The sequence below is a fragment of the Grus americana genome, chromosome 2, assembly GCF_028858705.1.
Source record: "Grus americana isolate bGruAme1 chromosome 2, bGruAme1.mat, whole genome shotgun sequence".
In the NCBI taxonomy this organism is placed as follows: Eukaryota; Metazoa; Chordata; class Aves; order Gruiformes; family Gruidae; genus Grus; species Grus americana.
Window position 1 is genome coordinate 154,383,588 of NC_072853.1, and position 15,290 is coordinate 154,398,877.

The window sequence follows — 15,290 nt, forward strand, 5'->3', positions numbered from 1 at the left end:
TCATTTCTGTAAGGGATTGAGGAAGGGTAAGGTCCGTCTGCTCTGCTGGGCTGCTGTGAGGGCTCCTCAGAACTTGAGTCACTACTATGAAGTTACTTTTTTCCAGATGAAGAGTTGAGCTACAGCTCACGCTCCTGCGCCCTGATTTGCAGAATGTAACACAGGTCATTAAGGTCATTCTGTTTCTTAATGATTCGCGTGACAATAATGTCTGTGTTTTGAGGAATGGTGAAATGCATACACCTTGGTGTAAAGCTGCAGATGATAAGGCTTTAATCTGAGATTCAGCTGGACTGTGATCTGATGATGATGATCATGCTGCTGACTTTGTATTGATCTGTGTCTTCAAGTACAATTGGTTCACATTACTGTAGGTTAACTCAACACTTCTGACTGGTATTGTGTGTTTGATAAATAATTCCCTGCCAGCTGCTAACCTCTGGGTTAAATTTGTGGCAAGGGTGGCTAGGATCACAGTCGGCCTCACTTGGGGCATTGATGGCTTGATGCCTCTTTCGGTGGAGAGCATGGCAGTACTGTTTGAATGTTTTGAAGTGATAAGTAAAACAGTTTGGTGTGGCAGCAGCTGATATAATTTCTTTAGGTCTATAATGATACTGTGTTTATATCTGTAAAAGATTTTACATGTATCATGTTAAATAATTATTATAATGAGTGATAAGTGAATCATAATGGGGTTTTTTTCTGATACATCTATGGTAAGACAAATAAGGTTTTATAAAATTATTAATAATTTTTAAAGTGTCTTTCACTTCCATTCTGTCTACCTTTGGATCTAAGACAGCAGAGTAAATTAATTTTAGAATGGCGTGTATGTTAAGTAAAAATGCATCAGGGAAAAAGCATTTATGCTGCTCAGTGTCACTGGGGCATTAGAGAAATGAAAAATTTCAGTTTGAGGTTAATAGGACGGCAGCTTTGTTCCTTTTGTTGCCACACATGCCGTAAGTGGGGCACGAGTGAGGTTGACAAAAGCAGGCAGTAGTTAGGGTGTTGTTAAAACCCAGTGGAACTGGGTGGTGAAGTGGTCCAGGTGGTGACATTCTGCCACCTTACGTGGAAGCACACTTGGAATGGAGAGACACCAGCCCGTGTTTCTGATGGGATGCACGCCGATACGATCACATCTAGCATGCATTAGCTGGCTCTCTGTCATTTGATGGAGGAAGGTTATTAAGGGAGAAGGTAGAACTGGGGAAGTTCTGAAGTGCCGAAAAGTGGTGTTTAGTAACAAAATGGAAAGGTTAGCAGTGAGAAAATGAACGATGATGGGAGATGCACAGCAAAGTGCAGAAGTGCAGAAAAAGATACTCTTTTTAAAGTGTGCACTGTAGTTCCTCTTTCTGTCTTGCATTACTTGAGGGCAACCATATCACATACGATTATTGAAAAAAAGGGTTTGTGGGAATAACGTCTTCCTATTCTTGTTTACATTACTCGTAAAGTTCAGAGCAGAACATGCTTCTGAAAAAATGGTGGCAAGCCTTGCCCCATCTTTGTGTCCCAACAGCAGAACTGAAATGTTGTGTGTTTCCTTGCCTTTTGGTGAGACGCATTAGACCAGCTTCGCTTGGCTTCAGCTTTGTTTCCCTGACAGCGCGTTCATCCGGATGAGCTGCGGCAGGTGGTGGTTTGCAGACCGGAGACGTCTGAGGAGGCTGCTGGGCCTTGCTCTGGCTGCCTGAATGCACGGGGCTGAAAACTGCTTCCCACTCCATGCCAAGGAGTCAGAAGCAACGTGAGCTCTTACGTGTGGTGGACTCGTAGGGCTCCGCTTGCTGTCCCAGCGTGATTTTTTTCATTCTAAAAATCTGCTTGTCCTCTTGGTAGAATGAAAATGGAGGTTTAGAATGAATTTCTGTCTGTGAAAACCAGTAATGTCACAGGAAATGCCATCCTTCATCTCTGGAGTCAGTTTGTCTGTATTCTGGCACATGTCCACTTTATATCGCTGGATATCCTGCATATGAACAAGTTTTGGGTCCATTTGTGATTCTTGGGCTAGATTCTGTTGAGTGCTTCATTAAAAAAAGAATTTAATGCTCTTCAAAACATTGGCAGTGGGCTTTCTGGGAGGACAGTTTTCAACTGCGCATTTGTCAGTGTCCCTTGTGCTGTACCGGGTCTTGAGCGCGCTGGCAGGGAGGAAGGGAGGCGTGCTCACGTATGTGCTTGTCGTTACTCTGGCTGGTTTTAACAGGAAACTGGTTTTGCTGGAAAATCTTAAAGGTACCATATTTGAAAAGTTGCTTCTCTTTTCTGACCTTAGATTTCCATTTGGATAAGTGAAGGGAAAATGACAGTCTTTATATCAAGGTATTTTGACATAAAGAATGGGCTTTTAGAGTAGGCCATGTTCTGCATTCCATTATTGTATTTTATTTCATTTATGCTTCAGGTGTTTTTAAGGTACTGTAATGAAGCATCATGCTTTATGTTATACTCAAAAGCCAGGGAAGCAGTATTTGACTATGATGTAAATGCAAATATGCACAGCCATATATTTTGCATTAGGCACTTTTTACAGTGGACAATTCTGTTTAAGGAGTGGGGATGCTCTTGAGTTAATAATAGCACAAAATTGTTGGCCTCTAAGTACATGCCGAATTCTTCATGTAATGTGGAGAAATTATCTTTTCCTCTCTTTTCCAGGGGTGGGGGAGAGCAGGGAGCAGAATGGATATGTTTGTGGGTTTTTTTTATTGTATCCTCTGCTAATTTATATATCAATGAAACTTTTAAGCTACATTTTGGTTACAGTTAAAGCAAAAAATAATAAATGCAGTACTAGAACTTATGAAAGACATTTATGAGATGAACTTGAGAGGGAAAAGATTTATTAATTGGTATGTTTTCTGTTCTAAATACAAGATGTTAAAAAAGAGACTTACATACCGCATTGTGTCAGCTGATCTAATTTGCTCTTGAGATGTGTCTAGTTGGGAGAGACTGCTGTGAAAGGGAATGCAAATCCTGAAAAATGATAAAAAAATAAAAATCCTGGTACAAACCTTGTTCAGCCTTATTCCATGAGAAGTTATGTGTGTGATTTTCCTTCTAGAAGAGAAAATAAATACAGCTGTGTCCATAAGAGCTACTCTATGTTGTAACTTGGCTGACTGGTGAGGAATAACTACAGAAACGAGTGTTATTTGCCACAGAGGGCTCCTTTTATTGATGAACTATCTCTGTGTCTCCCTCGAAGACCAAGATCAGAGCAGAACCTGGAACAGAGTCTCCGTGTATTTGGAGCTTGCTGAGAAATGCCGTGCCTGTTGTTTGCTTGGAATGGTACGCAGAGAATACCGTAGCTCCAGGGTAGCAAAGATCGTATCCAAGTTTTTCCAGCGACCTAGCCAAACCTGAAGGAGTTTACCCTTCCAGCCGGTTGCCTCCTGAAAGCCTTCCAATTTCCAAGTTTCTTTTCTTCTCACAATCACTGTTAAAAAGCACTGGAACATCATCGTTAACATTTGTTCTTACAAGAACACTACAGCCAGTAACACAGCTGAGGCGCGTTTTCATTTAGGGTAGGTTAGTTGCTGCTTACACAAGACATGAAGTACTCTAAAAAGGTACAGATAAATCTTGTGGTCTGACACTGATAGATCTTCATGCCGTGATTGTGTGATGTTTGAATGGCTTGAGCTGAAACTTCTAGTAGTGTCTCTCTCACATCTTGGAAGCTTTAGTGTAAAAGCAGATGCAGTTATTGTTATTATCCACTGAAATCAGCCTATACAATTCAGTCTTATTTTGGCTTGAAGGCTATAAAAACTTCTGAACGGAAATCATCCCAGTGCTTTTATTTATTTATCCCAGTGAATTATTTTAGTCCCACTGCTTGGCATATCCCACGTTTTAGAGACATTAATGTACATAAATCTCAGATGGAAACTTCAGTACTAGATTTACTCGTATGGCTTTCCAAATGTAAGATTGTATTGTGGCTCCTTTGCATAAATCATGGTGATTTAAAATAAAGTTTAAGAAAATGGATAATAATGATGAGAGATTGCTTTCTTCAGTCTTGTTTCTTTGCTCTCCTTTTTAAAAGTTATCTTTTGGTTTTTTGTTTCATTTGACTAGAGACAGATGAGGGAGATTCTTTTGGCTGAGGTACCCGTTTAACTCTTACCAACTCAGCTCCTGAGGGAATTATAATAACATACTAATGTTTAAAGGAATATTTTCATTACTGTACATTTGAATGGCTAATTGCTGTTAATAAAGGGGAGCAGCCCACCAGACTCAAAGAGAAACAGAAAGACATAAGGTGCAATGAGACTTTTGAAATTCATTTCAGCCATTTTTTCTAGGTTCGGTGTTGGGAAAACTTCTCTCCTGGTCTGTGCCTGGAGAATACTGTTTCTGTTTCTCTTCCCACAGACGACATCAGCTCGTTTGTAGGAGCTGGCACACTGTGAAAGCTGGAGCAACAGCTTCACTCTCCCGGCCAGCCAGAGAAATAATGTCTCGGGTCCTGCTGGTACCACGGAGGTGACGTAGGCGAGGGAGGCATGGCCGTGCTTTTCCCCACCCGCATCAGGGCGCACCGAAAGCCCTGCCCTTGGCTTCTCCATGAAAGCCTTCACCTTCCCTCAGGTCACCTGTGCTTCCCTTTCTCTCTGCTCCCGTAGCGATTGTTTTCTCTTCCTGGAAACATGTAGGGCTTAATTGCGCATTGCTCGTTGCTTGCATTCTTTTAATAAACACCACTTTGTGGTGTTTTTGTTGTTTTCCAGCCAGCAGGCCATACCAGGCAGTTGATCTGTAATGACGGGTTGTGGGTGGAGAAAAGATGGTGGAGAGGTTAACTAATTTGTGTAGTGCCCGGTCAGCGGCAGTTTCCTCTGTGGCATGCTCTGGACAGGTCTGTCATCTTCTTACCTGAAGTCCTCTTAAATAACTAAGAAAAGAATATCTTCTGGGAAGAAGAAACGTGGATTGATTTTATTTTTAAGCATGCGATAGGTCATTACACTAACATGTGACACTATTTCTTTCCTTAATGATAGTGGTGGTTGTGCAGTGGCAGTGATAGCCTGTGCTCCCAGGGGTGAAGGGAAGGAAGGAAAGTAATTTCACTGGAGTATTTCAGAACTGTTTAAGTCTAAAACAAGTGTTTTACTCAGTTTAGGCTTCAGTTCATTATTAAATCAGCATCAGAGCTTTGGCAGTGCAAACTTACCCAACTTTCATTGTTCAAAAGGAAGGAAATAACATCTAATTTTTCTGATAGAATAAACACATTTTGAGACCCGCTCCCTGTGCTGCAGCCCACACGCACTGTTATAAAAGCAGTGACCGTGTTGGTCTTTCCTGTTTGTGTCACAGCAGAAGCTTTGATGCGTGTTGCTCAGAAGCTAGTTGCTGCAGCACCCATCCTTCATCGTCTGGTGGTGCCTGTTTCTATCTCAGTAGACTCATGAGTTGAAGAACCTTTTTTTTTTTTTTGTTAAAATTTTGCCATGAAAGATTTAGTCTCATCCTTTTCTGTTTTTATCTTGCATAATGTATTCTGACCACAAGCGTTAAAATGTAGCTCTTTCTGAAGAATCGCAGCAGAGTTTGGTGCAATTTTAGACAGTTTACAGATGTGCCACTGGGATTTGCTGAGGTTTTGCGCTTAATAATTTAAATATTGCTATTTCTGAAGATTTTATAGAACTTAAACTAGAAGCCCCTGGGATCATGTGATCTCACCTGCTTATGAATCATAAGCCAGTAACTTATGTGTAGTTATTCTTAAATTGAGCGTAAATACTCATGCTGGACTAAAGCCTAAAGATGTTTGGCTGAAGCAATCTTCTAGAAAGGGAAAATTATCAAAATAAAATCACAGAATGGTTAGGGTTGGAAGGGACCTCAAAGATCATCTAGTTCCAACCCCCCTGCCATGGGCAGGGACACCCTCCACTAGACCAGGTTGCCCAAAGCCCCATCCAACCTGGCCTTGAACACTTCCAGGGAGGGGGCATCCACAGCTTCTCTGGGCAACCTGTGCCAGTGCCTCACCACCCTCACAGTGAAGAATTTTTTCCTAACATCTAGTCTAAATCTACCCTCCTTCAGTTTAAAGCCATTACCCCTTGTCCTGTCACTACATGCCCTTGTAAACAGTCCTTCTTCAGCTTTCACTTTTTCATTCGAAGGCATTTTCTGCACTCCTTCAGTCATTTTTGTAGCTCTCTTCTATGCTCATGTGAACTTTATTCTTATCCTTTTAAAAAGTGCGAACTGAGGCTGTATTCAGTATTTTTGATCTCAGTAATGCTTTTTAAGATCTTGTTTTGAGATTTAAAATCTTGCCTGGGCTTTAGCCCAATTCTGAAACTGCACTGTTTTATAGTTCACTTCTTTTTATGGCCACATTCGAATGCAGCTACTGTGGCTTCAGGAACTATGTTTCTCACAGTGTACGGGGTGTATTTCATTGCGTCTTCTAGTGGTTGTCTTAAAGTTCAGCACAGTTATGTACCGAATTGTTACATGCAAAATCTACTTCTTTTTATTGGAGAGTGAATTTATTTTGATGTGATAAATCAGAATGCCCATTATAATAACTGTTATTTTGGCATGCTACTAAGCAAGGAAGATAATGCAGTCCTAAGTATATTTGCATGTATTTGTGACTCTGGTGTTGCCCAAATTCTCCAAAATTGTGTGAATTCTGTTAGGCACATGATCTGTTAGCTGAAGTGTACCTGAGGCTGGCTTTGCTTTGGCTAACCAAAAATTAGGTTTGATTTAAATATACATTTATATAGATATAGATATGTGCATGTATACATGTATTTATAGACACCTTTGGTTCCTAATCCTGAGAAGACAAAACCACTGAAACTGGGGCATCACACTGTTCAGGTGTTTACAGAATGGGAGTTATATTTTACATAACAGTCCTTTAGAAACAAAAGAAAACCTATCTTTGAACTATGAAAAGATATAGGCAAATATTTCACATCTGTTTAACTGGGAAGAACATCTACAGTGAAAGCTTTTTGATTTGGGCTGTTTATGAGACAGTGACTTTTTCTTAAAAGCTGATTTTGGAGTGCAGAGTAACTGTTGGAAGAAGTACCCACTTTAATCTTTCCTTCGTAAGGCTATGATGAGTCACAGAGCATTGGAGAAAATTTTTGTGCAAATTTCAATAATTGAAATTCTGGCTCTCATTTTCCTGTCTTTTGAATAGTAGAGTATTTCTTGTGTGAGTTTAAATCTCTCTTTTTTTCTTCAACTATTCCATTACAAAATGGGGAAACCTTTCATATTGTGGCTGTTTTTCATGATACTTTTCAAATACTAGAAAGAACTACTGATAACACTAAAGGAGTATGAATATATTATTTTCTTTAGGATGGAAGTAACCCTTTGATGGATAATGCCTTTTGGTGATGAGTTACTAGCTTCAGATATGTGTCTATCATTTGATCTCTTTTTTCTGTAACATGGTTTCTAATGACAGATTTGTAAGAATTTGAAAAGGCATTTGTTTTGAAGTTGTACAATAAATTAAGACATCTAAGATCAACCAGAGACTGAAATCTTACTCATGTGTTGTGAAACTTCATCCATTCTAATGCTGCTGTATGCCAGCCGTGGTGGCATGGAGTGGTGTCCCGCAGGTGGCCTGGGGGACGCTCCAGTTTGCCTAATGCTTTTCCCTGGAGGAGCTGGGACTGATCGAGTTGCAGGTACACACCAAACAGTTAGCACTTTCTGCTGCCTCCAAGCCCATGATACCTACGCTGTTCCTCAGAGGGAGGTGGGGAGCCAGCCTCTCTCAGCAGCACTTGTCTTCTTCTGGCCACGCTGTGCTGGGTAACCTGCCCTGGCAGGCTTTGCCGCTCCCCGTACCCACGTTCTCCTCCTCTGATTTTTGTGCAGGCAGTTTGAGACAGACAGATGGATGTGGTTGATGGCTGCTGTTGCTGGGGAGGATGTGAGAGAAGGGATGTGGAGAGACGAGGACACGTGATGCTTTGTGGGGTTCAGCGGTGGGAAGGAGCCACGGCCACTGCCTGGCAGCGGGTAGCTGCCTGTCCCAGGGTGCTTCAAAATCCCTGGTCTGGCCTCTGCAGCTGCTGAGATTGGATTTTGCTGCTCTTCTTTCAGCTCCTGTCTGAAGAATAAGTTTATCCGAGAGCCAGTGCTTTTTGGTAGTTCATGCTTTTTTTCAGAAAGACTTTAAGTCCTCTGTTGGTTTACTGCTTCTGCATAATAGCCTTTTATAACACAGGAATCTCAAATAATTGCAACTTGTCTGCAAGATGTGGCAGTTGGTTTTCCTTTCTTTTTGGCCCTGCAAGCAGACTGTAAGCCTGTACTGGGTTGTTATTACTCCCTGAGCAGATATTTTTCTGGGCCTGAAGGAAAGGAATGCTTGTCTGGTTTAGGGGCAGTATTTTGTACGCTCAGTTCAGTTTCATGTTGCCAGTCCTGTTTTGCTGACTGAATTTGCATTCCTGTACTTTAAAAGATTTGTAAAAAGATTGTCTGTAGTGGTTTTTAAAAAAAAAAAAAGGCATTTTTTTGTTTGCGGTGATGTATTGTGCTGTTTGATAAAAGATGATGAAGATGATAAAAGCCAATGTATTTTGTCATTTTCAAACACTTATTACTCTTAATGAATTGTATCTTGAATTCTGCTTAATGGAAAAACTATCCTAAAATAGAAAACAATCTTTACCAGCACTATCTGTCTCAGTGGGTGATTCTTTTTTTCTTCTTCTCTATGTCTAAATAATATGGAGAAAGTAATAGGAAAATAGGAAAACATTCTTTCTAATTCACCGTCCTTTCAAGTCAGAACTTCTGGTAGTAAGATGACCTTCCTAGAATCTTCTCCACGCTTGGCTGCAAACTGTGGTCTCTGGGAGAATCAAAATCACTTTCCCTTGAAATTCTTAGATTTTTTTTTTCCTTTATGGGTTTGGTAATAATAATAATAATAAGCCCCTTTCCAACTGAGGAATCGGTCTTCTGCGTTTCTGGGTTCTTCCTTGAAAGTAAGATCATGTTTATTCCAGAAGTTATGTCCAGGTACCAGCAGTATGTCAGGCTGCTCATGTCATGGGCTGCAGAATGCAGGGAGATGAAAAGGAAACAAAGAGAGCATAAAGGGGAAAAAATACAAATAGTACATTTGTAGAGAGGTCAGGAGAAAAAAGCAGGGAAGCGGAAGACCTAGTAAATTAGTAAATAAAAGGGAAAGGGAGAAGAGAATGTGGTGATGGATGGTGAAGGAACAGGGAGAACTGTAGACAGGAGAACTTGACCTCTGGGCAAAAAAACCTTTTTGTTTTCATAAGACATGGGGCTTAATTTCCAGTTTTGCTGAGCTTTCACAGAGATATGAAAGGGGAATGAGAGAAATGCAGAAAGCCTGGAATAATCACAGAAGATAAACATACCAGTGCTCGTGTGTAGTCTCACATAAATGCCTGCATCAAATGCAAGAGAACGTATATCTAGACATCAAGAGAATGGAAGAGAACTAAGGTTGATACAGCCACACCAGGAGAGCAAGAAAATGATAAAAAATGATGTGCTATTTTTAGTAGCCTGCTTTCAAGTGAATGCAGGCATGTAAGAGTTTTGACAAATTGGTAGTGGAGTGGAATATGTGAACAAGTAAACTCAATGGATTTTAACCTAGATAGGGAAAATAAGATTCACAGAAGTTTGTATAAGCTGTGATAGATTCAAATCTGTAACCTGGTAAATGTTTTTAGGACTGCTTTGGTTTTTGGTTTGGGTTTTTTTTTTTTTTTTTAGAAGTTGTCACAGCAAGGCATATGTTCATCTGTGAAGTATCAGAAAAGTTCTGAGTTTTTGTAATCTTGACCATTTAAAACTCTCTGGCCCAGACTTAACTTGTTTACATTCAGCTGCAATAACTACTTATTTTAATCACATCTAATCCTGGAAACACATCTATCTACAGAGGGTTGTGTATTTGTTTTATAATACTTAATTCTTTTATAATTACAAATAGCAACCTGTGTTCCTGTACTTAGCAATGGATTTGGGGCATGGTGGGAAGGAACTGATGGTAAATGGATAATTCCTGACTTCTTGCGTACTAACTTCTCAAGCTGCTTTATCTGTTTTAATCCAAAAGCAGCCCTTAGAACCAAAGTCTAATCCCTAAGCTGTGTTGATGCAAATGATTTGCATGCCAAAAAGAGCCACTTGTGTGAAGAAGGATAAAAAAATGGGCCTCAAGATGGATTTTGTTTTACATTAGCTGCTTAGTATGTAAACTTAGTCTTATTAAAAAGAAGGAAAAATCTGTGTATACCGTTGGATAATCATAGATGTTTTTGTGCTATTCTTTCTTTCTTTCTTTCTTTCCAGATTTGAACATGGAATTCAACCCATCAGATCATCCACGGGCCAGTACAATATTTCTCAGTAAATCACAAACAGATGGTAGGTTACTGAATTTATTACAGTATTTGGTAGTGCAGTTACCTCTAACCCCTTTGTTAGAATGCATGTGATAGTCTCTTAATATATAATTCCCCTCCCCAAAAAAGAGGCTTTTGTAGGCATCATGTTAAAGTTGAAAGAAGTCATACCTTTAGTTAATTATTTTGTCAGACCAGTAGTAGAAGGTACAGGTTTGCATCCTGTCTTGTCCTGAAATTGTAAGTTCCAAGTAGTGATTGTGTCAGAACTACAAATATTGACAAAGCTTAATATAATTATATTTTTAAAATATTTTCCCTAAATCCAGAATTTTCTGTGTAACTGTTTGTTTTTTTAAAAACTGAACATTAGGCCAAGCTTCTGGGAAATGCGTGGGGAGTATTTTCTTGAAAAAATGCCAGTTTACATTAGCTAAGAAGACAGTCCAGAGTTTTCTCCGATATAGCTGATACTGTAAATGAGCTCAGTGCTAGATTTTAATAACACAACAACCCCCATCCCACCCAAACATTCTCTCTTCTCTCATTATGGAGTTGATAAAATCATGTATTTGTCTGGGCTGTTTTTTATTCCTAGATAAAATGATCCCTCTGGAATTACATCTGTTAAGCAAGCCTCTTGATAGAGTTAGTAGAATAGAAGCCATTTATTCTGGCTCTTTCATTCCCTGTTGGACATGTATGACATGTTGTTTTAGAAATAGATGAATAATCGATGCAAAACACATTATTTTCTACCAAGACTTTCAAAGCAGTTTCTGCATTGTAATTCTGACTGTTCAGTATGAGTTCTTTGTCCTTGTTTCTGCTGCCTATAAATGCCGTTTTTGATTTACATAGTAAATTGCAGTGTCAAACACATCACTTAAAAATAACGTAGTTTTCACTTACTGTATATTTTTCACTAATTTTTGAGTGTGACTAGAACAAAGACGATATACATTTAGGCCCTAATTGAAGAGTTGATTATGTGAGTACCTCCTTTACCCTTCAGAGTGTCCTTTGAATTCAGCCCTGGTTCTGTCAATGCCTTATTATGTGGTTTTGGATGTGTGATTTACCATTCTAATCTGGTTTGGTACTCTGTAAAATGAATATGATGATAGTATTTCCATACTACATTGTATTATGAAGATTGATGTCTATTTTATAGTGTTTTTATAGTGTTTTGAGACCGTATAATCCCATATGGATGCTACCTCTTTCTTATTGCAGCTTGTTGAAAGAAAGGACAAAAAAAGTCCCAAGTCCGACAGCTAAAAGTTTTACTGGACCTGATGATTATTCTTACTTGTAGTAATAGTGGTTAATTTATTGCAGTATGGAGTTACCTGTAAGCATTTTTTAAAATCACAGTTTGTACCTGTGCTAGAGTTGGTCTATGAAACTTTGTTCTAGTTTAATATGAAGAACATACATTGAGTGAGAACAATGAATTTAGTGAAATAATATAGAAATGTTATTAACAGGAGCGTAAGATCTGTTCAGCTATCCTTAATCATAATGAAAAAAATCCAAAGGCTATTTTGCTTGTACAAAAGAAGAAAGATGCTGCAAACATTTATCTGCTGATGCATTGCCAAGAACTGTCCCGTTCTGGTGCAACAACTCACAGCAGTAAGCATTTTGCTTGGCTGTACTTAGGGCCTGTTGTGGAACCAAGTGAGCTGTAGGAGTTATTCAAGGATGTTGCCTAACACCAAATGCAATAGAATGCTTGTTAAGGGGAAAATATCATAATGTTTTAGGGTGTGTAGGGTTGTATTCTGACAGCCTTCTGTGGAGTCTAGGGGACCCCCAAGACTTCTCAAGACAATGTAGAAGGGGAAAGCTGAACTGGCAATGTTGAAAACACGTAACTTGGGCATGTAGCTACCTCTGTCCATTACTTGTATAGTGTTGGGCTGGCAAACTTTCCTGTTGACTGTAAGTGAAACTATTTCTATAGATAAGACCTGCAGATATTTAAAATACACATATTGGAGAGCTGAGGGGCATTAGGATTCAGTTTCATCCAGGATCCAGCTGTGACTCTTGAGTGTACATCACATGTTTGTGCAGCGGGAAATGGCCAAGTCTATCACTACGTGCTAGAGTGACTTGGCAACGCTACTTTCAGGCAGTTCCATGTTTGGCTTTCTAGTAGCCCTCTACTCTTTCAGCCTCAGTGGTAGTCTTGTAGTACTGTCCTGGCACAGGAGCTGTGCTTGAGCTGCTTGTGATCAACACATGAGTGAAAAGCAAGCTGACTACCCCAAATATAAGACAGGACATGGCATCTCTGGATATCACGTGGTCTGAATTTTCCATTGTTCTGTGAAGCTTGGATGCCATGCTAAGCATCTAAATCTGTCCTGTCCCTCTTAGTCGGGTAGTCTCAATGTATCCTTAATTACCTGAGTTTTCAATGCATCTGTAGAAAAGCTGAAGACACAATAAATATTAATTAGATTCCTAACTGAAGTAGCTTTTCTAAATGTCTCCAACTCTTTGTGGGAATTTTCTAGGTGCTGAATCTTACATGAGTAATTCTCCCTGTTTAGGGAGCTAGTAAAGAATATCACCCTTTATGTCTTGAACTGTGAGTGCTTTATGCAAGTTCTCCCTTGTTTGCTGAGTTTGGCCTGCAAGCAGGATGGTCTAGGTGACTGAAAAGCCACGCACTATTTAGTGTGTGGTTGTGGTTAAGCCAGGGTTTCCAAACCTTAGCACTCCAATAACGTAACTTCCTTTCCTTATAATAGGAAGAGGGCAATGGTTGCTACTTCAGGGTGCTGGTAATGGTCTTTCCTGTAAGTGGGTTACAGCTGTCCACCTCTCCTAATTTACATTACATTCAATGTGCTGGCTAAATTTTGCAGTATCAATGTAACAATGAGCTTCAGAAAAAGAGGATTTTGAAAATTTATTTATATAGCAGATAGATTTGAAGTAAGCTGCACTTACTCTTTAATGTTAACTAGGACTAGTCTCCTGTCTCGGATAAAACAAATGATTTACAAACTCTCAAAATGCGAGACATTCGTACTGATGTAATCCTCAAGAATTTTGTCCTCAATCCTGATATAGGTAACATTAAGATAGTCTATAGAAATTGCACAAAGAAAGTTTCTATTGCAGCTCAATGAAAAATTTATGCATATACACGTGCGTACATATCTGTGCATGTGTGTGTGTGTTTTTCCTCACTCCCTTCTATTTCAGTATATTTTCCTACTACTGCCAAAGTTCAACAGTAACAGTTGAAAGTGCCTGCAGAAATAGGAACAGGTCATTGACTTTAAAATGAGGAAAACTAAGACAATTTGGCAGCGTCTCAGTCTCCGCTTGAAGAGTTCCATTCCAACTTCCAAGCTTTAAAACATTAGAAAGAACGTAGAAGTTTAATTGTTTAAACTGACTCTAAATCTATTCAGCTTCATTTCATCAAAACCCCATGCTCGAAAGCCAAAAGCCTGGAGTTGCAGTGAGCATTTACGCTACAAAATGATGGTTAATTATAATCCTGCGGTCTGGTCTGCTGAAGACCATACTGTGCTGCGTTGAGCAGTGCAACGCATCTTTAAACTGACTGAAGCCAAGTGATGGAATTGCCTCTTGACAGTCATTTTAGCTTGGCAGAAGTGGCCTTTTGCCTTGTGCAATAATTGTCTTTCCTTTGTTTAAAGGGAGGGTTGCGATCACAAAAGAGAGCGGTTGTGACAAAATGGTTTTCTGCTATGCCCAGTTCCCCATCGACATACGTTCTGGAAAGAGTCAAGCCTTACGCTATGGCAGAGTGGGCCAGAAGCACAAAAGCGCAGCTGCCTTCTTGTGGTCCCTCACCAGAGAATCCAGGCGAACTGATTTTCTCTTGTATGGGGAAAGTAGGGGAAATGAGGTCAGCATCGTGCTTAGAAGAATGAGCAGTGCAAGCAGCGCTTGAGCAGGGAGAAGTCAGGGGTGTGTATAAATGCAGTAATGCATTCTTCTGGAGATTGGAAATAGCAAATGGAATGAGCTGTGAGTGATATTCTTGCCTTGGTAAATAGGTGATTGTACTTTCCTGGGGAATTGAATAATGGATACAAGGGAAAATACAGAAAAGAGAAACTAAAGTAGGGGAAAAAAGGTGATTAAAAGGGAATTTGGAGCGTATGTGCAGGCTGTCTTTATAGGATTTTGTCCATAAGAACTTTGTATGCAGTATAATTGTTCGTCATTAAAACGCTGTTAAAAACTTAACTGTGTTCAAAATTTCACAGTTAATAGGTGTTCATTTTCAGTTATGTACTCTATTGGGTTTACATACAGCTTATCAGAATTGCTTACTGCCTGTACATTGCAATATGCAATACTAGACAAATACTTTGGCTATTCTTAGAAGTGAGTATCTGCCATCATTTTGTTGTTTCCCTTTAGATTACTTATGTCCCTTGCTGGTGATAAATGCGGTGTGTGGAACTTAAGTGTAGTGCAGTGTTTTAGCAGGATTTCAAGCAGTTTAACTTTTTACTAGACGATCAGAATTTTCCTGCTGTTCCTGTTTAATTCTGTTTCATATACAATGTCCATAATTGTGGATCTGAGCATGTACTAAGTGACATGGCTAACATCTGTCATGTGTGATTCTCCTTTCTGCTCCCTGGGAGGAAAATTATGTAAGGATTTTTAAAAGTTTTTTCTTATTTTCTTTTCATTTTATGTCTGCATTAAACATAATTATTTCACAGAATTCACACATTCAGCCTTGTTTGTGAGATTTCAGCCTTGTTTATGTGAGATTGCTTGCTTTTAAAAAATCACAAGTAATGGCTTCTCATCCAACAGGGAATGGACAGGCTATCCCAC

The 15,290-nt window shown here is 39.5% G+C and overlaps 1 protein-coding gene across 6 annotated transcripts in view; it reads left to right on the forward strand.

The window, feature by feature from the left end:
- CCNY (cyclin Y) overlaps positions 1 to 15,290 on the forward strand; it is a 128,241-nt gene that overhangs the window by 65,967 nt on the left and 46,984 nt on the right. For 5 of the 6 annotated variants that reach the window (XM_054815467.1, XM_054815470.1, XM_054815469.1 and 2 more), the window contains one exon: positions 10,387 to 10,461. In XM_054815467.1, coding sequence (XP_054671442.1) covers positions 10,387 to 10,461 — 75 coding nt within the window. Of the gene's footprint in view, positions 1 to 10,386; positions 10,462 to 12,459; positions 15,101 to 15,290 lie in introns of those variants that run through there. The other variant, XM_054815471.1, reaches the window with a different exon arrangement.